The sequence below is a fragment of the Opisthocomus hoazin genome, chromosome 4, assembly GCF_030867145.1.
Source record: "Opisthocomus hoazin isolate bOpiHoa1 chromosome 4, bOpiHoa1.hap1, whole genome shotgun sequence".
NCBI classification, from domain to species: domain Eukaryota; kingdom Metazoa; phylum Chordata; class Aves; order Opisthocomiformes; family Opisthocomidae; genus Opisthocomus; species Opisthocomus hoazin.
This window is the reverse complement of record NC_134417.1, coordinates 6439576-6462718: the sequence shown is the minus strand read 5'-3', so window position 1 is coordinate 6462718 and position 23143 is coordinate 6439576. Positions and strand designations below refer to the sequence as shown.

The 23143-nt window shown below is 47.4% G+C and overlaps 1 protein-coding gene across 2 annotated transcripts; it reads left to right on the top strand.

The window, feature by feature from the left end:
• Positions 1–576: 576 nt before the first annotated feature.
• On the top strand, positions 577–22310 carry ATG4B (autophagy related 4B cysteine peptidase). Of its 2 annotated transcripts, XM_075417746.1 has the most exons (13): positions 577–664; positions 6286–6384; positions 6930–7001; positions 9074–9172; positions 10039–10140; positions 10926–10998; positions 12038–12117; positions 15336–15532; positions 16535–16613; positions 17347–17492; positions 18133–18189; positions 18482–18575; positions 20467–22310. In XM_075417746.1, exons 1-13 carry the CDS (start codon positions 655–657, stop codon positions 20538–20540), a joined length of 1182 nt encoding a protein of 393 aa, XP_075273861.1. In that variant the 5' UTR covers positions 577–654; the 3' UTR covers positions 20541–22310. The 2 variants fall into 2 exon arrangements, with proteins under 2 accessions (XP_075273861.1, XP_075273862.1); XM_075417747.1 differs by lacking the exons at positions 15336–15532; positions 16535–16613.
• Positions 22311–23143: the final 833 nt, after the last annotated feature.

Sequence of the window (23143 nt, the reverse complement as noted above, 5' to 3'; positions counted from 1 at the left end):
CTGTACGGCACTGCCGTCAACCAAGATGGCGGCCGCCGCGTGGCCGCCGCCATTTTGGCCGGGACGCCGCCGTACAGCGCCGCTGCTGAAGGGCGGGGGGGGGGGATCGCTGCCGGCGCCGCTCGCTTGCCTCCTTGGCGCCGCACGGCGTCCGCCTCCCGACGGACCGCTCGGTCCGCGGCGGCCGAGCCGTCAAAGCCACCTCCGAGAGGGGTGGGTTGGGGGGAGGAGGAGGAGGAGAGTGTTATCCCCCCAGGGTAGAGGGGCGGGGCACAGTCGGCTCCGTACAACATGATGGCGGCGCCCGCGCGTTGGAACTTCCCCGGGCGTACGTGTCACGGGCTGCTCTCGCCGGCGTCGTGAGCAACGAGCGGAGCCCTTACGCGCCGGCAGGCCCAGCCCAGCTTCCGCTGCCGGCCCAGCCCCGCTCCCCTCTCGGCACAGCCTCTCCGTACGGCAACATGGCAGCCCCCAGCGCGCGGCGCGCCGAACCGTGACGAGCGCAGCCGGCAGCCAACCGCCGCGGAGGCCGGTGGCGAGCGGCGCTCCCATTGGGCAGGCGCGGCGCTGGCGCCAGCAGCCGGGCAGGGCCGCGCCGGGGCGTATGTGTCGGCGGAGACGGCAGCGGCCGCAGCCCTCGGCGGGGCCGCCGCCATGGACGCAGGTGGGTGGCGGCGGCGGGGCGGCCCCTTCCCCCGCCGCGGTGAGGGGAGGGCGGCTGCTTTCCCCAGCGGGGGCCCGCGGCCCGGCCCGGCGGCCGTTTGAGGCCCGCGGCTTCCTGGGGCGGCCCAGGCCCGGGCGGCCCGGAGCGGCGCGGCCTCCCCCGGTGCTGTGAGGCGCGGCGCCTGCCCGGCTGGCGGCTTGGGGTGGGGGGGGCACCCCTGAGGGGCCCGGCTGCCTCCTGTCCGCCGCCGCAGGCCCAGAGCCGAGCGGGAGCCCTCTCGTCAGGGAGCCGAGTCCCTCCGGCCCTTCCCAGCCCGTCCTCCGCCGCCGTTCCTGGAAGGCACCGAGCTGCTCCGCGCCGTTCAGCTCGGGGCTGCCCGGGAGGCGAACCGGAAGGAGAAGGCCTGGCAGGGGCCCTCTGCTTTGGAGGTTTTGTTTTGGGTTGGGGGGGAAAGAGAGGAGTGGGACTCGCTGCCTGCTAGCCCTGACGCAGTGACAGCTTTCGCCCTCCCTCTGCAGAGAAGCGGTCTTCCGTAATAACCAACGTTTTCACATGGGCTCCTCCGCCGCGCTGGGCAAGCGTGTGTGTGTGGGGGGAATCCGTAGCTCTCATCCCTCGGGGTTGCTGCTTTGACTTGATTTTGTCCTTGGTTGCAGGCGCTGCTGCTGCCTGTGCAGCCCAGCTGACGGCATCCCGACTTTCTGCCTGGCGCGTGCCGTGCACGTCGCTGCGCCCGGTCCGTTGCACGTGGGAACAAAACGCAGCGAGGGAACTTACACAGCCCAAACTGGGAGAGATTTTTTGCTTTCCCTTTGTGTAAGCATTACAAGGCTTGCTGAGGAAAGGGAAACCTCGCCGTGACAGGCAGTAGGGCTGGATCTCCTCTGTGCAAAGAGGAGGTGGGTCTCTGGGCTTTGGAGCAATGAGAGCCCAAGCGCCTTCGCATCCAGCCCTGCTCTGGAGACGGTTGGGGACCTGACGGGCAGACTTTGAACTGTTTGCTCTGGGCCTGCAGGAAAGCGCTCTCCAGTTGACTGACTTTCCTCCCTGGCTGTCTCTTAACTCCTTGTTGCTTGGATAGTCAGCATGTGTCTTGTCTGAAAGAGCTTAGGGGAAAGAAAACACTTAATCTTTCTTCTGCTAAGGCCAGAAGTAAGGATTCGGGATATTTCTTTGGTTATCTATTTTCTAGGCTTTTTTCATTAAGGTGCTTTGCTAACACAATAAATTTACCTTCTCTTCTTGACTCTCTTTTAAAACATCCTACATCCAGTAGCTTTCCTCTCTGCTCTGTAGCGGGTGATGTACCTTTATCAGTTGATCATCCACCCTGTTTCTGATTCTTTTGTGGCGATGTTAATTGGATGCTGAAGGACTTGGGGAAAATGTCTCCAAGCCATTGCAGGCACTGCCTGAGGAGTGTTACTCTGTCAGAGAAAGAGGCCTCTCTGGCAACTGAGGGAAGCCCATGAAGCAATTTGGGAAGGGAGGCATTGCAAAGCCTGGTTTTCCTTTAGTGTGATGGTCCAAATCGGTGCTTCATTGTTTTGTATAAAAAGTTTTTTGACAAAACATCTAAGCTGTGCAGGCAAACTGTAACCAAGATGACTGATGCCGGAGTGAACGTCAGCTGTGCAAACCACAGGGGAAATGGCTTGCTGGATTTCTGTTTGAGTCATCAAAGTTTTGACTTGTTGTTATTTGTTTCCCAAAGTTCATAGAGAAACAAATAGCTTTGGTTTTGGTACAGCAGATAAAGTTAGTGTCTGTCAAGGGCTTGATACTTGCCTTAAGCACATATCTTGTCTTCAGCACATTTGCAAACTGGCATCACCAGTTGGGGCCTGCTCCCCTGTGCCTGGCTGCGCTTCTGTGTTTGTCTATGTGGGAGCTTATTACAAGTCAGGACGACATTTTTCCCTTGACTTTTTCATTGTACAGTTTAAGAATATAAAAAGGGAGGCAAGATTTCACCCTCCACCGTAATTCTATGTATTGAGGCAGTTTTTCCTGATTACATCAAGATGATGCTGTATAGCTTTTCAACAACCTTGCGCATACTCATGTTTAGTAAACTGATACTGAAAGTTGCTGGTAGTGGAGGCATGTGCTGGGTTTGTCAAGAGTTGGTTCCTTATGCTTCATACAAGGCAGGCTTTTGTGATGTGGCCTGTTATCTCATAACTGAGTAGATCTAACCACACACACTGAGGTGGAGAAGAACTCAAACATTCAGACTTAGTGCTGGTATTTAATGTGGTTTTAGTTTGAATGTCTTTACCTAGGTCATTTAATATATGTGTTCTCTGTAGTGGCGTGTACAAAGCTTTGCTTTTTCTGTCGGGGCTTTCTGGGGAGGGTGTGGGATGAGAAGGTGTTCTGGGACACGACAGCAGACCCCATGGAAGGTGTGTCTATAGGGCAGAGATCCAGCCAACCTCACATCATTCGCAGCATGCTGGAGGCTCCTGGAAAGCGAGGCCGCCTTCCTGAGGGTGTGCTTTGCAGGGCTGAAACTCTTCGCTTTTGAACTATAAATCCACTGTGCACTGAGAGAAGTTGAACTGTCACATTTGATGGGTGCTCAGATTTTCTGCCGAGGCTGCTGCTTTACTGTCCTGGATGCTCGGAGATTGGTATTTAAAATAGATTGAGGGCTTCTTGAAGGTGAAGTTTTGGAGTGCTGCCTGAGAAATTTGCTGATCTTGCCTGACTTCTGCAGCTCTGCAAGGAGCATCTTCAAACAGGATTTCTGCTTGGTGAATTTCCAGTTTTACTTACTTTCAGACCCTTTGCCTCTAAGTATAAAAGCGAGAAAAAGGCTCATGTGCAAGCTCTGACACTCTTTGTACCCCTGCCTGCATTGTTTTTGTCCCACTGGCTCATATTTAGCTCATCTGGGCAATAGCACAATGTATGTAGTTTTGAAAAAGTGCTAGAGCATATGAAGGTAGATGTTTGTGAAGGAAACTCGTAGTGGCTTCAAGCCTTGTGGGGAGTTTGTTGCTCCTGTTATACAATTATTGATACTAGCTGGGAGCAATCACTTGAATTTTTCTCCCTGTGAAGGTGAAAACTCCCGCATTTAGCGGCTATGCCTTTTCAGATGGTGGCAAGTATTTTGCAAGTATTATTTAAAAACAGCACACGTGCTAACATCTGACCGCATCTTTCGGGTGCGCAGCTGGGCCTGCAGGACATCTGCACAGAGCCCAGATGTCGGGCATTCAGCTGAAGGACTGTGAGTCTGGGACTCTCCTCCCGAATGTGCAGTGTCATGGCACTTGCAGTTTGCATGCGCTGCGTTCCCTGGATATGCAGCTGGTCCAGTGGGAATCCCTCCTGCCTGCCAACCCCTTCCTCTTCTAGCTTTGATTGCAGGGGAAAGACTCCAGCAGTTCCTTGCCCTGAAGCTGCCAGTTGCAAATCCTGTGCTCACCAAGGACCTAGTGCCCTGTGAAATGTGGAGCTGCTGAGGGTGCGACATTTGAGAAGGCGAGGAAGTGTTGCTAGGAAAGAAAGAGGGGTGGTGGGTAGCTTGACGGTTTCTGTGTAGCATCCTTCTTTAAGTTGCTTCATTTAAGTTATTTGGGACTCTTTTGACAGAGAGCTGGATTTATGGCAAGGTTGAGAACTGACAAAGCGAACCACGAAATATTCCGTGGAGCTTTAAAACCTATCCGAGAACTTCACTTTTTATGTTAAGATCATATCTGGTAACACACTGAATTTTAAAAATCCAAATGACTAGCCTCCCTTTGAGCTGTCAGAATAGACTTGTAATGTCTCATCCCAAAGGGAAACTTCTGAAAATTAAAAGAGAAAGTGATGCATGCTTGAAAACATCCGCAGATGACATGTTGCTTTCTTCCCTGGAAAGAAATCTCCAACATTGAGCAAGAAAGGGGTGAAGGCAAGCCAAGCTGTTAGGTAAAGATAGATGCAGAAAGCATGGACTGCTGAGGATTCATGAAGTTTGACTAGTAAATGATAAATAAATTACTAATTTCAATGCTGAAGTTTGTTAGAGGAAAAGACTGCACTGGTTTCGTGGCATTTTTCTGTGCAAGCAGAATTGCTTTGCTTATGTTGCTGTTGAGAAGTCACATCACAGGACGGGAATGGGAACGTGGCCCATGCTATCCTAAATGTGCCTGAAACCGTCTGTAGCCTAATTCACACAAGGAACACGCTTTAAATCTTTCGGGCTAGGGTTAGGTCCAGAGTCTAATTCAAAATTTGATTTAGGAGCCTATTTTCATCTCTATTGCTAGGGTTCCTGCTTAAACAGTGGTTGGTCTTGGTGATGTTGTCTTGCTGCTGCTGCTTACATATTTTCTTTGGCATTTGGGATTGGAATTTCAGGTCAGAGAACCCAGGGGCGGATGACTGATGAGGTACCCCCAGGAAGCCAAAACGTCTTGCGTAGCTTGTTTGCCCGAGCACAACATGGAATATCCTAGATGTCTGGAAGGAGAGGGAGCAGAACCTTGTGGTGACTTTCTGGAGCTATCGTTGAGGCAAATCAGCCGAGTTGTTATTTACTGGTGCTCTAGATGATGCTCTGGAACGCTAAGCAGGGAATGACTGGGAGGAAAGCTCATTTGTGAACGTCTTCTACTTATGAGGAGGGCAAGACCTGCTACGTAGGCAGCACCAGAGGAAAGGAGCAGGCGACTCCCCTGAGAAGCAGAAAGTGAGGTGTGTACCACGGAGGGTGGTGGCTTTCGCAGAAAACGGGGCTGAGAGGAGCTTGTTGTCATTTAGTCCATTGCCCTGTTTTAAGCTTGTGTCACGTAACCGCAGATTTTGTTGCATTTGCTGTGAGAGGTATTTTCAGTAATCACTTCAACAGTTACAAAACAGTCTGGTTTAGTTCTGCTTTAAATTTTGTAGGTGATTTGTTAAAGAATTGACACCTACAAAATTAGACAGTTCATTTCCAGGGTTCCAAGACCATTTTAAAGTGCCTTATTTCCAAATACAGACCTGGTGGAACACACTTTGTCCAACTCTCCGTTTTTTTTTCTTCCCCATTGCATGTGCCTTTTGCATGAAAACTTAACCTGTCCTGCTCCAAGGGCAGCCTGTGCTGCTGAGTTGTTCTGTGGTGGTCGTGCAAGAGGAGGTGGATATCTAGGCACTGGTGGAGGCCGTGCTGTGAAGGGAGCCAGTAGAATAGACATAAGGGTTGCCTGTTGCCTGTGAACAAGGACACCTCTGCACAGCTCTACGTTCTTCAGATTTGAGTGTGATGTCTGTAAAGGCGGTGCTGCTCCCTGAGCTGCAGGCTGTTTTCAGTGTGGGTGATGACTTCTGCTGGATTCATTGCCTCTTGAGGAGGGACTGTCTTGCAGAGCAAGGTTGAGTTCCCATCTTAATGCAGTCTGTGCTTGCTGTGTTCTCTGCAAGAAGGATTTTAATCACTTTGCTCACTGGAAAAGAGGACCTTGACATCGTTGCTGGTAACTGTTCTAGCATGGTGCCTGTGCTGGGAAGCAGAGTGCAGCTGTCGTGTGTACGTTGCTGGGCCACAGCAGCTCTGATTCTGTAGTTCTGTATGACTTTTCAAACGCAAGGAAAGCTATGAAAGGTATGTAATTTCTTCTTTCTCTTTCTAGCTACTCTTACCTATGACACTCTCAGGTTTGAATATGAAGACTTCCCTGAGACCAAAGAACCCGTTTGGATCCTCGGACGGAAATACAGTGTTTTTACAGGTATTTTGCATGCACAATGCAACGTGCTTTAATGCTTCAGAGGACTTTGTCAGTGTTGCACTTCACTTTCTGAGCAGCAAGGTGACTGCAAACCTTCTAAGCAAGCTGCAGAGTGCGTCTGCTTGCTGGCAGAGCAGGCAGAGTGTAACTGCCGTGCTGCTGTCTGTCTGGCCATCTCCGCATACTCTGTTACACTTTTGTACAGAAAGTTACTGTTTAGTAGTTATTGGGGCTTGTGCCACAGGGCCAGGATGGTTGAGGCAAGGGGATGGCTCGGAGGAAAGGCAAGAAAATGGTTTACTGTTTCATAGTTTGCCTGTGGCCATGGCGTCTTTGGGTTGATTGTGGCTATTTTGGGGGAAAAAGAAAGTTTCTTCTGCATAGCGGCACTGTCCTGTTCCTCAGCCAGATTTTGCTTCTCTGGGCACACAGACTGAATGAGGAGCTGAATGGTGTTGTCGTTAGGGAAGCTGGGCAAGAGATGGATTTAGCTGTGTTTGGTGCTACCCTCATGCGTGTGCCTTTCGATGCTGAAAAATTTTCAGAGAAAGAAGAGATCTTGTTGGATGTGACCTCTCGGCTTTGGTTCACCTACAGGAAGAACTTCCCTGCTATCGGTAGGTACTGTGAATGAGTCTAAGTATATCCTGGAAATGATGATAATCCAGTTATCTCTGCCTAATAAAACAGTCCCCACGAGTATAACATTAATTCATTTCTGATTATAGGAATCTGAAATGCACTTCATTTAATTGGTAGGATAGACTTTTTGTTTATCTGATAACGAGAATTCCTCATTCCCTTGGGTATGAGGGATAACAGTGATTTTTTTAAGGACGCAAGAATGAGTTTGGGAAGCCTGCCTAGAAATACTCTTTCTTGGAGCAACGTGGGAAGGTTTTTGTACTTCATGTTCATTAAGTCCTACATAAGTCTAACATGAAATATTATTTAATGAGGGTCTTGGGCTTGAGGTGGATTAAAGACATGAAAACTAGAGATACGATACGGAAATTACTGCTTTTGTGCATCTGCTGTGGGCTGGGGGGGGTGCATTTGTGTGTGGGTTTAAGTGCCTAAAGTGGCTGTTAGTGGAGAACATTTCCCAGTGAACTTGAAGGAGGATGCCTTCGTTCCTTAAGGTACTCTGCATGGTCACTTCTGTGATGTGCTTTTGTGTACTGGGTGGAAGGGGTATCAGAATAGATCTGAGAGCAGGTAAATGGGATTCCAGGCACCATCCCTGTCCCCACTATCCGTGTCATCCCCAGCAGTCGATGGGGAAAATGGCTCAGATTTGGAAAAGAGACTTCTTGGTAGCTGATCCTTCTGTCTTGTTCTGTTTTTTCCGTATGAGAGTGTGAGGTATGAGACATCTTTGATGCAGTTTAATCCCTTTAAATTCACGTTTGTGAGCCATAGTTAAACATGTGTTTGAAATTGAAGGGGTAGCATGTGTTTAACTATGGCTCACAAACAGGATTGGAGCTTCTATGTGAGTTATTAAAGGGTGGGGGGCAGGAAGAAATCCCATTTTCTGAGTCATTGCCCATCTATAGATACAGTTTGCGTGTCATACAGTAAACCTTCTCCTTTTTCACTCTTTCTTCTCCCAATCATCCCTTTTATTATTGACTACTTCTCTCTGTGCTTGCCCACTTTAATATTGTAAGCTCTTCAGAGGGTAAGGGGAATGTCTTATGCTAATTTTGTAAAGCATTATCAATTTTGGATGTTGTATATGTTATAAATTGCTGGCAAAGTTACAGAAGATAGCTGCTGACCATCCAGAAGTTGATTAAATAGTTCTCTTGGGTGATTTTTCTCCCTGTGGTTTTCAAGGGAAGTAGCTGCACGAGATGGAAAGAAAAAAAGAGCCTTACAAAGAAACTATTTCTACCAGCTGTGCTAAGGCGCAGCTGACTGCGTGCTTGTGAGACAGCTCACTTGCTGTGGTCACACTAAACATTTTATCTATGAAGCTTGTAATAACAGCCAGAGCTTCAGTGGAGGAGCACCAGTTTCCTTTTGAAGTTCTGTCAGGGAAATGCTTCCAGCCTTGAGGCCTTCGTCTCAGACTGTCCAGCATGAGCTCATATCCAGCTTATTCTCCAACATTATGTAGGATATGGGGTTTTTTGTTGCTGGGGTCGGGTTTTTTTTTGGCTGGTGAGATTTTTTGCGGCCTATATTGTTCACTTTGGCATCTTGTCCAGTCATAGCTGCTTATGGTGTGGGAATTCCTTGGGACTGGTTTGTTTTGCATGTTGAGTAGCCCTCTCAAGACGAGGATTACAAGAAGTCACCAGTAACAAGCACCTCTATATAGGAATGTGTCTTTGAATTGGGCTGGGAGTCCACAACTACATTCAAGGGCTGTTGTGCTTCGAAGAAATTCAGCTCTCTTTCTAGTTGAGTTGTTTGGATTTCCTTTTGAAGTTTTTTTCCCCGTTCCATTAGTATTAGAGGGTTTTGTTTGTTTGTTTTTAAGAGATGCCATGAAGTTGCTCACCGATAACTGCATTTTTGTATCTCAGCCTTGGGTATGTGAGTTAAGGTAGTCCTTATTCCCTGCCTGATTTCTTGGATGAGCCTGCTTCCCGTGCAGACTTACAGTGCTTTCATTTCTTCTCCCTCTTGGCACTGTTTTACTAATAATTACATGTTTATTTTCTGTCCTCGTTTACAGGAGGAACCGGTCCCACGTCTGATACTGGCTGGGGCTGTATGTTGCGGTGTGGCCAGATGATCTTTGCTCAGGCCTTGGTCTGCAGGCATTTGGGAAGAGGTAAACCAGTGCGCAGCCCATAATGACTTCCAGTGCCATGTGCTCCCACAAGTGCAGTACTTGTAAGGACAGCACATCACGATGGCACAGATGGGAATTGCTGAGGGCTCTGTAACTCTTTCTTCAGTCTTCTCAAGTTCGGGGCTGTTGAGACAAAAGTCTTCTGGAAGCCCTCCAGTAGGTTTTTCCCTGCTGTCTACAGCTCTACATAGGTAGATATTGTTGTCCAACCCTTAAAACAAAGCAGAGCCCTGTAACATGCTAGTTAAGTCTCTTGAAGCCAAGCAAGTACTAGATTTTTCTTGAAGGGTTTTTCTATAGCTGATGTTTAAAATAACTTAGATTCATTCTTGTTTATAGTTCGGTTTTGTCACAAAGCCCTCGCCGAGTGTCAGCTCTCTCTCTGAATACTTCTGTTCTTGTGCTTGATCCATGCTTGGTCTGTAAACAGCTATACCAGAGCATTTTTTTTGACAGTTGTTGATGGCCTTTGAATTTGTGGAGGATGATTTTTGTAGTGAGGTCACCTGTTTTTTCTCAGAATAAGTAGCTTACACCTGTCAATGAGAAATTGTAATCCTATTTCCTATCTGTGGGATAGAGGTACAGTTTGTGTTTTCAGATTTTGTTTGTTTGTTTATTTGCTTTTCTGTGCATTATATTCCTTTATCTCAGCTGTGAGAATGCTTACTTTCCTTTTAAAATTATTCCTTTAGTGTTGGGAATGCCTCAGATGGCTGGTAATGTGATAGCGACATGAAAATCGGGTCAGTTGTTTGATGCACAGGGAAGAGGATTGTAGCTTGCAGCCTCTAGTTGCTAATAAATACCATGTTTTCTTTCATGTGTCCCCTTCTCTGTCTTAGACTGGAGGTGGATAAAAGGGAAGAGGCAGATGGATAATTACTTCAATGTTCTTAATGCCTTCATTGACAAAAAAGACAGCTACTACTCCATTCACCAGATAGGTAAGAGTCTGGGCGCTGAAGAGTGTGGAGGTATTCGGCCTGGGTTTCCCAGGAGTGTGGAACATTGCTCCATCTTCATTTTGCTAGATAGGCCAAAAAAAACCTCAATGAGTGGGTCAGGTGGTACATGATGCTATGCTGTTTTCTGACGTGATGTAAAACTGCCACTCTTTGTTATGGATTATGATGGATTTTTCTTCTTGACTCCGTTAAGGCTGTCAGGTTTGCCTAGTGCTTTAGGTTATATTCTGCATCACTTCCCATATCCTAGCTGGCTAAGGTGAGAGGAATGCGTGTGGGTGCTGTTCTCACTAGGACCTTGTAATATGAGAAGATCACTGAACGAAGAAATTCTCAGAAGTAGCACATGGACTAAGGAAGGATCTCAATTTGATACAAACTTCCCTGGCAAACAGAAGAGAAGCAGCCCGTTCCAGTTTTTCCTGTAGGGTGTTAAGGCACCTGTAGCTTCAGCGAACAGAACTTCAAATTACAGCGTTAGTCCTGGTAATCAAACACTCTGTAAAATTTCTTCTGAGGTAACATTGCCTTTGGAACTTCTGTGTTAATGCATTTTGGGGAAAAGGATTTGCTTTACAGTCCTTCAGGGTGTGCTTCTCTCTCCCATCTACACTAAGATACCCCATGAAAGAGTAGATTCTGCTGACTCAGAAACGTTTCCAAGTGAGATTTCTTCGCTATTAAATACAAACTGTGATTAGGAAGGGATGCAGTGTAGATGAAATTATTTGCTAAATTATTTGGTTTTTTTTCTTGTGGTGCAGCCCAGATGGGAGTTGGAGAGGGAAAATCCATAGGTCAGTGGTATGGACCAAACACAGTCGCACAAGTGCTCAAGTAAGTGCTGCATTTTTCCTTTATATGTTTTGAACCAAGCAGTGGGGTCATTTGGTTTGTAGTACTTCCTAGCTTACAGGTTTCTGCCCATTGACTGAAGTGCAACTCAAATGTTTTCATGCTGTTAGCAGGCAACCTGCTTGACCTTATCGACCTGTGTCGGCAGGAATATGAAAGGAGCCTTTCTGTTATTCAGATGCTGGCAGGATGTGAGAGAAAACAGATTTCAAGTTGAGGACAACCCCCAAAAACCTCTCTCCATGTCCCACAAGTCATGCGCTTGCCAGTAGAACTGAGTGTGATACTCTGCAGCAGACCAGAAGCAAGGGTCAGAGTAAATGATTGTTGCTGTCATTTGGATAGCCTCTGAGTTGCCTCTGCTGACCTGACAACGGTGTCATCATTATCAAAAAGCTGCCAGCAAGCCATCAAGTCATTAATCTGTTAGCAGATGAAAGCATTAATATTTGGTGCCTGGGTTCCATGGTGACGGCGAGAGGATCAGAGCGGTGCTGGAGCATGGACTGCCTTTAATAACTAGGACACACTATATTCTGAGAAACATTCTCCTTCAGATGAGCAAGTAGCTCCCTGGAACAGGCTAGGATTGCCTAAAAGCAGCTCTCCCAGGTCAGAGCGTGTGTCAGATTAGCCCGGGATCTGGAGATATGTACAGCAAGTAAAAGCGTTTTTTTTTCATTTATTGTGTATTTTTTATGAGGTCTAGGTTTCTGGTAACCAGCAGTTACGGGATTTCAGTTGGAGATTATATCAGGGCTCTTGTACTTAGTAGCTGCTGAAGGACAAATTCCCTGGTGTGGTCCCATTAGCAATCCTCTTTATTCTTCCTGCCATAATAACTAGTGGTAATAGAGTCTACAACTCTGATACACTGTAAAGTATGTTTTTATACATGTAACTGATGAAAGCCAATCTCTCCTAACCCAGTTTCTCCTGTTTGATACACCACCATCTTTGTCTTGTAGTTGCAACTAATCCTTGCTTACTTTTTTTTTTGTTTTGTTTAATTTTCCTGTAGAAAACTTGCAACTTTTGATACGTGGAGTTCACTGGCAGTACATATAGCCATGGACAACACAGTAGTGATGGAAGAAATCCGTAAGTATCACATGGAGGTAGAATGTGGTATATCCTCCAGCAGCACGAAGCCAGAAAAAAAAATGGAAAGCATATAGTAGTACAACACAACAAGCATGAAGTAAACGTTCTGTCGTAAAGCTGTGGCCAAGTGTGCTAAGACAAGAATTGCTGTTCTCGGGCAAGGAAACCCCTTGTTTGACTCTTGCTTCATCTGATAAAGCCTCTGACTTGGCACTGTGGCTTCTGGATCTGGAGAGAAGGTCTGCTGACCTTCAGACAGTAGGTGGGAGCTGCTTGGAAGGTAGTGTCAAACGTGTTTCTGGCCACAGGTAGTAAGCAGTAAATGGCTGCTTCCTCTCTCGTGTAATGGGCTACAAATGTCTCTTCTGCTGTTAGGCAGAGTAAGAAAACTAGAACAGATTGCTGAAGAGGAAAATTAACAAAATTGGCAGGGGGTGAAGAGGAAGGGAATCCATCCCTGGAGGGGATCTCTCATTTTTTAAGGACTGCTCACTAATTGGCTTTTTTTGTGGGGTTTTTTTTTTTTTTGGTGCATCCTGACTATAGGATGGCTCTGGAGGCTGCGCAGCTGTGCGATGTGTTCATCACTGGCATGCTTGTTCAGGCTGTAATGCCGCAGTAACCAAAGCTGAATGCCTGCATTGCTGGTTGCTGCAGTCCTGCATGGTCCTGGTCCTCGCTTGCTTTAGACTAACTCATGAGGCCTTGTGATTACACAGCATAAAACCGTGCAATATTTTCTGCCAGGTTAGTGTTCTGAAACGGCACACGGAACAGCCCAGTGAATGCTGGAGCTGGCGCGAGGTTACAGGCGAGATCATGGCAGGCATCATTTAGGCTGGCCTCAGCTGCCACAGAGCCAAAACCAGTTAACAGGCAACTTGTCATTAGAGTGCAGGACAGTCACTTTGCAAAGTCACATCTCTTATCAGGTAGTCTCAACGGAGAGGCCAAGGGACATAGGATCTGGTTGAGAAGTGCCTGTCTGACCTTAGATACATGTAGTCCTGTGAAGGTAGGCACTGATGGCCTTGGCTTAAATAAGGGCCAGCCCTAAAACAGAAATTGGATTTATCTTTCCTCTTTAGCCTGAAAACATTACTTCTAGAAGTGAAGCATGCTGTCTGCGAGGCTTGGGTACGCTGCAGGCTCTTGTCTGTGTGGCACTGACTGTTCAGCACTGACACCGCTCCAAGTAACATGTCCATACAGCTTGTAATGTGCAAGGGCTGTTTGTTTATTTTTCTCAAATGTGAATCATAATGTACCCGTTCAGAGCCTGAAAGTCACTGTATGACTGGGTCTTATGTGTTACATGTCTAGAGGTATGTGTTATATACCTTGTGCCCCAAACATTTGTCAATAGTGAAGTGTTCAGAAGTTAATGCTGTTTCATACATGTCAAATTTGGTCACTAATACTGGTCAGTGGAAGGTTCGTAGGAAGTGTCTTTTGCTACAGCAGTGACAAAACATCCATCATTATCCCTGCTGAGTCAGTCTGTTGTATCAGAAGGGGACTCCTAGTCGGGCACTGGAGGATCCTGTGCATCAGAAAGGTGGTGAGAAGCCAAAACAGCAAAGCCAGTACCTGACAGCAGCAGCCGGAACAGAAGAGATGTTGTGTCAAATCGGTTGGAATGTTTGCAGTGAATGGTTTGGATCCAGCTGAGAAGCTTTAGGCAGGTTCCGCTGTGCTGTGGCACCATAGCACTGCAAAGCCTGCCGAAGAAGCAGGGTGAATTTAGTCTGTGCCAAGCTCCCTACTGCTTAAACTTTGGTTAAATATGTTCATAGCTCAGCGCAGGATTGCCAGTTGCTTTGCCTGATGAGGAAACCTGCAATGACACCGCATTCAGCAACAGCCCTGACTTGGCAGCTGATTTCGATCATCAGAACAGGCAGGCTACTGCAGAAAAAAAACCATGATCTTTACTGTTTTAACAAGATAAATCACTACAAATAATGACTTTGAATTTTCTCGGGACCTACAGTATCTATAATATGTCTGTGCATGAGAGATGCACACATACACCTTCTCCCTCCTTGAGGGACAGTACCAGGGAGCAACTGTGAACTCTTCAGTGTGGGTTGTCTCTCATACTGAGGTTTGATATCAAAGTCCTGTTTCTTCTAACCTTGGTTGTAACATTCTTCTTGTTCAGCTGGGTTTGAAACTCTTAGTAGTGAGCAAACGCCCTGCTGAAACAACTGGTGATGAAGGTGTTTGTTTACATTGTGTCCTACCTGCTAGAGTGTCCTGGCATTCATCTTGGGCCAGGAATAAGTTAAATGAGCCTCTGGGATTTTGTCTAATTGCCTTGGCTTTGTGATTAAAGTGCTGTGGGTTTCTTTGGGGTTTGTTTTTTTCTTCACACACCCAACAAGTGATGAAATTGGCCAGTGAGACGGGTAGGCTTGGAGATGTTTCTATACCAGACTTTACATAATGTGGTTGCATTACAGCCTGGCTTTGTGTTTGTCAAGCCTGTAGAATGAGGATGCACAGCACTTAGATCAGGTGTATGCCCCAAGGAGTTTCACTGCCCCATATCTTACAGGGAACGCTCATGCTGAAATTGCAGAGTCCTGCTTCAGGTCTCTAAAGTAGCTTCTGAAAAATCCCCAATAAAATTTGTGAAGGCTTTAGTGAACTTTCAGAAAATTGCAACTACTCTAGACAGATGCCATGTTTGTATCTTGATACAGCGCTAATTACAGGTGAATATTTCCTGTGTTGAGCCATAATGCTTTCCTCATTGAGCTCAACTGTCTTCATATCCTCCATGAACTCCTCTGGAGTTGAACACTCCAGATTTTTCTGTTTCTGCCTACATGCTCTCTGATTTCAGGACTCTTGCCTGACCTCCTAATCAACTCGTTCAACCTTGTTGGCACAGGTTGCTGCTTAGCTGCTTACCTGCTGGAAAAAATTGCATTTTAACAGCCCACCAGATGGTGGCTGTGAGCACAGCGTGCTTTGGCATAATCTTGATGTAAGCTGAGATGAAATGCTGAGCCCTACCAGAAGCCCTGCAGAGAGGGAGTACATACATCACATGATCCCGGTGCTGGACCTCTCTGAGCTTGTCTTTTTATTAAGCACTATAGACTTTTAGTAAATAGCAATTGTTGATCAGAGCTCAAATAGAATTACTCAGGGTCTAGAAACAGAGGCGATTTCTGATGCTTTCTGCTCATGTTCCCTTTCTGTAGGGCGGTTGTGCCAGTCCAACTTGCCGTGTGCTGGAGCTGCAGCATGCCCTGCTGTGGAGTCAGACGTACCCTATAATGGGTACCCAGAGGAAGCAGGGGTTAGAGATAGGCTCTCACAGTGGAAACCATTGGTGCTGCTGATACCTCTCCGCCTTGGGCTCACAGAGATCAATGAAGCCTATATTGAAACACTAAAGGTAGGGGACCTGGAGCTGAATTCTTGGTGTTCTGACGTTTAAGGACCCTGTTGTGAATGAAGTCATTTCTGGAATTTGGTTTTGGGCAAAAATACTGAGAAACAATTGTCCTGTTTGCAAAAGAAAAATGTGTTTAGAGACAATCCTTGTCAGAGGTCAGGATGTAGGTTCCTGCAGGCTTTAGTCAGGAAAATGTGTGGGGCTTTTGGGGGGTTGTGGTTTTTGGTGTTTGGGTTTTTTTGGAGGATCTTGCTTCACAACTTAGTCTCAGTCCCTCTCTGTGTTTAGATGGTACCAACCTGCTGAAGCATTTGTTCAGTGCAACTGTACTATGCTTGGTGGCAACATGAGCCATGATGAATGTAGTGTTGCAAACTCCCTGTGGCTCCTGCTTATTCTAGCCTCAGTCTGCAGTATTCGGCTGGCGGTTGCGGTGTGGAGTATTAGGGGATGCAGGATTTAGGGTGTGCAGAGTACATGCACAAGACAAGGGTGCACATTGTCTTGCTGTACTAATACTAACAAGCTCCGAGCTGCGTGGGTAAGAGCTCCAAATTCACGCAAAGTTATTTGCCCTTAACTCAGTAGATGTTGCCTGGATACTGCAACTGGATAAAGAACTTAAACCGTTTCCTGAATGATCATTTCCTCCTGAGAACACTGTTGCAACCTGATGACAGCTCCAGGGTATCTTGCCACTGACTGTAGCAGAGCCAGGACTGGCCTGGACTGGGTCCTGGAATAGTGCTACTTCTTCCACTTGATCCACCTGTGTGTCCCTGTCAGCAGTTAAAGGTGGTTTTGAGCTGCTTCTGTGTTCCTTGAAGGCCCTGTGTTGCAGCCTTCAGCCTTCCTGGCAGAGCTTCTCTCCAGAAATGGCTGTTTCTGCTGATTTTCAGTGTCCCCATCTTTTTTCCGCACTGCATTTTTGGATGTTTGCCTTTGTTGCCACCTGCTGTCTCACTGTCTGTCAGCTGTGTGTTTTCTGTGTTGCTTTTCCAGCACTGCTTCATGATGCCCCAGTCCCTGGGAGTGATCGGAGGGAAACCAAACAGTGCTCACTACTTCATTGGCCATGTAGGTGAGTGCCCAGAGTACTGCAAAGACTTTCCAAGCATCCCCCCCCTGCTAAGTGGAGTGGTACAGCTCTCCTACTTAGTCTGTGGTGCCTGCTGCAGGGTTGTTTTTTTCTGCTGGAAGCGTGGAAGGCTGATGTGGACTGAACCCCTCTGCGAGGACCTGAGTGATGTAGCTTTGAACAGTGGCCATAGTATAGGCTGTAAACTTCCATTGCGTAGTTCTAAACCCTGTCTGTAAAGAGGTGTGCATAGAGACTTCTTCCTACAGTCAGAGCTGAGCCCCGCCTCCCTTTAGGGGCTTGGCTGGATTTAACTGTCTGTTAGTCGTCCCCTTCCTGAAACCCTGCAAACTGTTGTCCTTTTACTCTGCTCCCCTCTGATTTTCTCTCTGCCTGACACCTCAGTCTGGTTGTGCTTTGAATTTCCGGGGCCGACTTGAACTTACACAGGACCCTGGAAGGCATGTGCAGGAACAGTATCCAAATAGTGCCTGTGCCTTGAGCCTAGGGTGTCGCAGCAGAGTGGGTACTGGGGTTCCGCTGGCACGTGGCTCTGCCTGGATGAGAAGCATTTGGGAAAGCAAGTTGCCTCTATAGCATGTGGGTTCCTCTATGGGGTTTTGAGAGCTGGCTGTGTCATCACTCTTCCTCCTCTTTGTATCTCACCGTTTCCTTCCCAGAAGACCAGCTTCTGGCATGGTTCTTCCTCCTAATGTCTCCTTGCCTGTCTGTCCAGGTGAGGAACTCATTTACCTGGATCCCCACACTACACAGCCTGCAGTGGAGCCCAATGACAGTGGCTGTCTCCCCGATGAAAGTTTCCACTGCCAGCACCCTCCCTGCAGAATGAACATCGCCGAGCTTGACCCCTCCATTGCAGTGGTGCGTTGCTGCTACTTGATTCCAATCAGCTGAAGGAGCAGTGTTGTGGACGCTCTGTTCCATGGCTCTCCCTTTCCCTAGGGAACTGGCAAAGGCAGTGGTGATGGGCTGGGTACTCTACAGCCATGCTGTTCTCTGGGCAAGCGCTGCTGTGGGTTTCGGTAACGTTTGTAAATAAGCTCCTCATGCAGGAAGAGGTTTGGTACAGGGAGGTCCCCCTTGCATGGCAATTAAATGCCATTCCTCACGGGGCAGTATCCTTCTGTCAGGTTTAGTTTGGGCTTTGATTCCTGCCTTTTGATGGGCTGATCTGAATCCATATTATGGTTCATTGTGGCTTGTTTTCTGTTGAACCTGAGATGCCTGCTCTTTGTTTCCACGTGGGTTGTTTCTGCCCAGTGTTCCTTCTGCAGTAGAACAGACCATTACGTTGATGCTTCCAGCACTAGGATGGTCTGGTCGCATCAAGCGTATGGAGAGTGTTCAGTTTAACGGGGCAGTGTAAGCCACAGTTTAAAAGCAAGGCAGTTACGTGTTGTAACTGCTTGCAGTCCTGGTCATGTTGCTTGGTGTTAATACAAGGCCTTAAGACTGAAATGATTGATCTACAATATATAAAGATGAATTCTTTTTTTTTCAGGGCTTTTTCTGCAACACAGAGGAGGACTTTAATGATTGGTGCCAGCAAATCAAAAAGGTTTGTATTTATATCACCGGGAAAGGAATATAGAGTATTGTCTTATTTCCAAACAGCTGCACAGAGACCATGTTCTCTGCAGCATAATCCCATTTTAAAGCATATAAAAATAGTTTATTAAACTACCAAAAAGAGCGTAGCTCTGAAATTCTGCAGCTGATGCGAGTCCAAGATTTGAGAAATGTTTTTTCACTAGCAATGAAGTCCCAACAGATCGTTATTACCCCTTAAAGACCCAGAGCACCGTGAGTAGAGAGTTGCTGGTTCTCATGGCTCTGCTCTTGCTCCGCAGCTGTCCCTGCTAAGAGGAGCGCTGCCAATGTTCGAACTGGTCGAACGCCAGCCGTCGCATTTCTCCAATCCTGACGTCCTGAATCTCACACCAGGTGAGGCCACAGAGGTGGGTAGGGCTAAGGGTGAGCTGGTCCCTTTAGCTTTCTAGAAATTGTGTGGAATTGCACAGTGACTTCTAGTATGTTCCTGTTCCGCCTGGAGTTGGGTCTGGAGCTCTTAGGTCAATTGATCCAGTTCCTTGGCTTTCAATTAGTGGTTCGCAGATCCCACAGTGTCTCAGGATGATTTTTAGAATGAGTCTGAATGGTGATGGTGACTGAGGGGAAGAAAAAGTAAGTTCATAGCCTGTCACAGCAATGTGAATCTATGATTTGTAAAGGGATGCTTGGAGGAATCAAAAGGGTCCATTGAAAAGGGTGAAAACTGAGCTTCTAGGTAATGAAAATGGTCAAAGACAGGGCTGGTCAAACTTAGTTCCAGTGTAAGGCACTCCTTCCCTGTGCATGTGCCACTACCAATGCAAAAAGGAACAAGTGCTGGGCAGCATCTTGGCTGTGAGGCTCTGCTTATGTTCATAGTCTGCACAAACATTGCAGGAGATAAAGAGCCATTGACAGCTTCTGCCAAGAGGAGTGAGTATGCGTGGACAAACTTACCCTATCACCAGGTGTTGGACTATGTCCTATCACTTGCATCCTGCACCCTGTGCTTCTGTGCTCGCTCTCTTCTCTCCCTTAGCATGAACTTTCAAAGCCTTCCTTATCTCACTGTCCTTTTCTGTAAGAATGCTTGATTCCCTTAACCTGTCAATTGATCCTTGCCTATGTTAAATTGTCCCTAATTGCTGCCTTTCTTACTCTTAAAAATGTTTTTGTAATGGGCTACTTGTCCTTCTCCCTCTTCCTAGCTTGTCAAGCCTCTTCCATCTGCTGTGGCCATTCTGTTTCTCTTAAAGTCCTACCCTCACTAGAAGGAGTAATTGTACTTTCGTGACTGTCCAGCCCATTGTCCTTATTTTCTCCAGCCAGCTGGGTTCCCTGCTGTGTTACTCCAGTGAAGGGGGCTGCTCCTCTGAGGAGCACCTCTGGAAGTTGTGCTGCCAGCACTCGTGGGCACTGCAGTTTGATCAAAAACAGTGACAGTAGGCATTGGCGCACGCTGCTGTGGGATTAAAGTTGGTCGCAGCATGTTCAAGGGGGCTCTGCAGTTTTGCACTTCTCTGTCCCCACCCGTCAGTTACGGCAGTTTAGCTTTTGGCTGGCTGTTCTGCCAAGACCAGTGAGTGAAGCCTGAGTTAATGCAGGTTTCTCGTTTACTTCCCCAGTTTGCCCATACGTTCTCACCTGAATTTCCCCTATCATAAAGCTGCTTTTCCTTTGGGTATGTGCTCCCTCCTCACCATAGAATTGGAAGGATGGACAGGAGGGATCAACTACATTAGCTTTCCTCACAAAATGGACTGTACTTACTGCTTTTGGGAGAGTGCATGTTGTGTAATTACATTTCCTGGTAGCTGGATCGCAGGCAACTATAGCAGAAAACAAGTCTCTAACACATGTGGGGAAAAAAAATGATCCTGTATCACTTAATTGGGCCAGAAATCTTCATGGATATTAGTCCAGACCAGGGCAAGTTCTCCTGTTTTGAGTTTCTTGAGGCAGAATGGTCTCCTAATGCAGAGCTGCTGCACAAGAATGTCGTACAAAACAGTCACAGCACAGAGTTGCACTGCACCAGGGCTGTGTTTGGGATCTGTGAGACGTGGCACACCTTCTGCACACCATGTAATTCTCTCCAGTGCATTTCCCGTGCTACTGACCTGCCCTCATCTCTCTTCATAGCCTTCATTCAGGTATGTCACTGAGGCTTTGGGAACTTCCAGGCACTTGATGCTCAAATTCTGCTGTCCTCCAGCTGCTGGTCTCACTGATGCTGAGCAGTCAGTGCGTCCCACGGAGGCATGGCTTTTTTTTTCTCTTGCAGACTCCTCTGATGCTGACAGATTGGAAAGGTTCTTTGACTCAGAAGATGAAGACTTCGAAATACTATCCCTTTGAAAACAAACAGGAAACTGACTCTGCAAATTTGTGTTATGTGTGGGGAGAAGGGGGGGAGGGAAGCTCCTTCGAGAGCCTGGGGCTACCGGTTTTCATAGGTGCTTGCTGCGATCCCCACCTCTTGTCCATCCTGGCGTTCTGTGCAGCCTCTGAGTGGAGAGCACATTGTCTGCGTTGGGATGAAGAACCAAGTGGGTGTTACAGCCTTACTGGCTGGAGCCGGAATTTCTCAGCAGCAAACAGTTGCTGGAAGTGGTGCTTAGGAGTTCAAAGCCTATCTGTTACATCAGCAGGTCAGTTGGCCTTCTGGGGGAGGCACAGAAATCGTTGGGAGTGCTAAATCCTGACATGGGGACTCCTCTCTGAAGCTTAGAGCCACCCATCATGTAGCAGGGGAAATGTACAGTTAATTCCTTTAGCAGCTTCTCTTCTCACTGGCCAAGTTGGACTGGAGCTCAAAACACAAATGAACAGCAGACGCGTCCCAGCGAGACAGCGGTGAAGCCCCTGGCGTGCAGGTGGCCGGGCTTCCTATAGTACAACTCCTGTTCTTGATTTGCAGTACACCACCCTTCCTCGCAGGTGTAGCATCCCTCTCCTTCTCACATCCTGTGTAAAGGAGGTTGAGGGAACTTCGAAGTGGCTGGTAATTCAATAAGCGAAAGGCTGTCTGGGAAAGTGTGGAGCAGACCTGTGCTGCTGGGGAGGAACATCTCAATCTCAGTTTAAATAACAGCAGATAGAATGGAGGGAGAATAGAAAATGTGCATGTTCTTGCTCAGTGAGTCAATAAAGCATTGTGCTTCTACAGTGGATTAATCTCTACAGCAAGTATCTTCAGGAAAGCTGCTTCGAGCAGAGACCTGGATTCCATAGCCCTGGAAAACAAAAGTCCACAGGTGGGAGAGGCAACACAGGACAACTGCGATCTGCCAGTCATGTGCCTGCTTGTGCCTGTGCCCCAGCGTGCTGGCATGGCGTCTAGGGAATTAATTCTGTCAATACCAAAAATCTGAGTTATGAAATTCTTCAGGGTGTCCTCGGTGGGTTGTTCAGCAGTTCCTCCAACTAATCCTGTTAGATATTCCCTTTCCAAGTCAGAAGCGGTGCCTGAAGGTCGAGTAGGCTTCCTAGCTGTGTCAGTACCTTTCCTTTTGTCTTCTGCCACCTCCCCGTCCCTGCAGACCATGCACAAAGGTACTGTAGGAGCTAACCCGCAAAAACCCTTATCAAGTAATCATCCCAAAGAGGGCAGTAAAGACAGAATGCCTTGAGCAGGTCCAATTATACTGGAAAATTTTAGGTACTTTAAGATGATAGCTCTGCCTAGGGCATTCTCTGCACGGGATTCAGAGAAAGGTAAACCGCGGAGGAGAGCTGTCTTAATGCAAACTGCAGCAGAAGTTGCTGAAGGAGTTTCCTTAGTGCATGCTGCAGATTGCAGACGTGTTTACAAGGCTTTGTTTTGTACATTTAGGATTGGAACCTGCCAGTTGATGCTTTTGTGCCCGAGGGTGGTGACAGCAGGCTAGAAATGACCCGTTTCCCCCGTGACTGGCCTACTGATGCTCTAACTGTCCCTATGCTATCCAAGAGCAGAGGTTTGAACTGGGAACCACAATGCTTCTGTCACTAAATTATTATTTGCTGCTTTCTGCCTGCTTCTCCTCTTCTCTCTTGTAGTTAGGGGAAGAGGCAGCAGAGGAAGTGGGGCTGTGCTCCATTCATCTGCTTTCAATTTGTATCTGAATAAACAGATCTAAAACCTTGGCCTGTTCGAATGTTCTTGCACATGAATTGGAAGGGGTGGTGGGTGGTTATCTAGTAACCCTGCAGTGCAGTTGGGAATGCTGTCAAAATGATTGCAGTTTTTACCCTTTTAGGGCAAAAAGTCAAGCTATGTGCAACAGTGACTTTTTCTTCCTTTTGATGTACCCAGTAGAATAGAGGCTGACTACTGGGGACTGCCAAGTTGTTGTTCCTGCCCCAGAGGGTGAGCACCTGCAGACATGCTGGCAGAAAAGGAGAAAACGCTTCCATAGCAATTCTGCTGCTTCAATTTTAAGTTGTACGAATGTGGGGCAACAAAGCAATACTTGAAGGCTGTCCCTGCTGAGCGGCACAGCACCTCTCTGCTTCTAAAACGGCCTCAGCCCTTCCACAACAGGACGTGTATTTTTGGTGAGTCTCTGCCGTGTGTGCAGGTAGAAGGGAAGGAGCCAAGCAGAGGCGCAAAAGGAGGTGGAAAGTGAAACTTGTTTCCTGTAAGGTTGTATGCCCACTGTTTAGCTGCTTAACTGATAGCTTTTCATAATGCCAGTTTCCAGGTGGCCTTTTAAACCCCAGCTCTGCAGCAGTCAACAACCCTTTTCCCTGTTTTGCCGTGTAATGGCGGGACACGTCACTTGAATCGGAACACTGCAGGCTCTGTTGCCATTGGCAGGTCCTTTTTGTTGGCGGCTGGTCGCTCTGGATGCATCTCCCTCATTCGTACACAAGAAGAGTTACTACTTATTTCATGTTCATGCTTTTCTGCCAGCTCAGCCAGATAAGAGTTTACCTGAGTGTTAACATAACTCCAATAACGGACCTAAGTTCAGCTT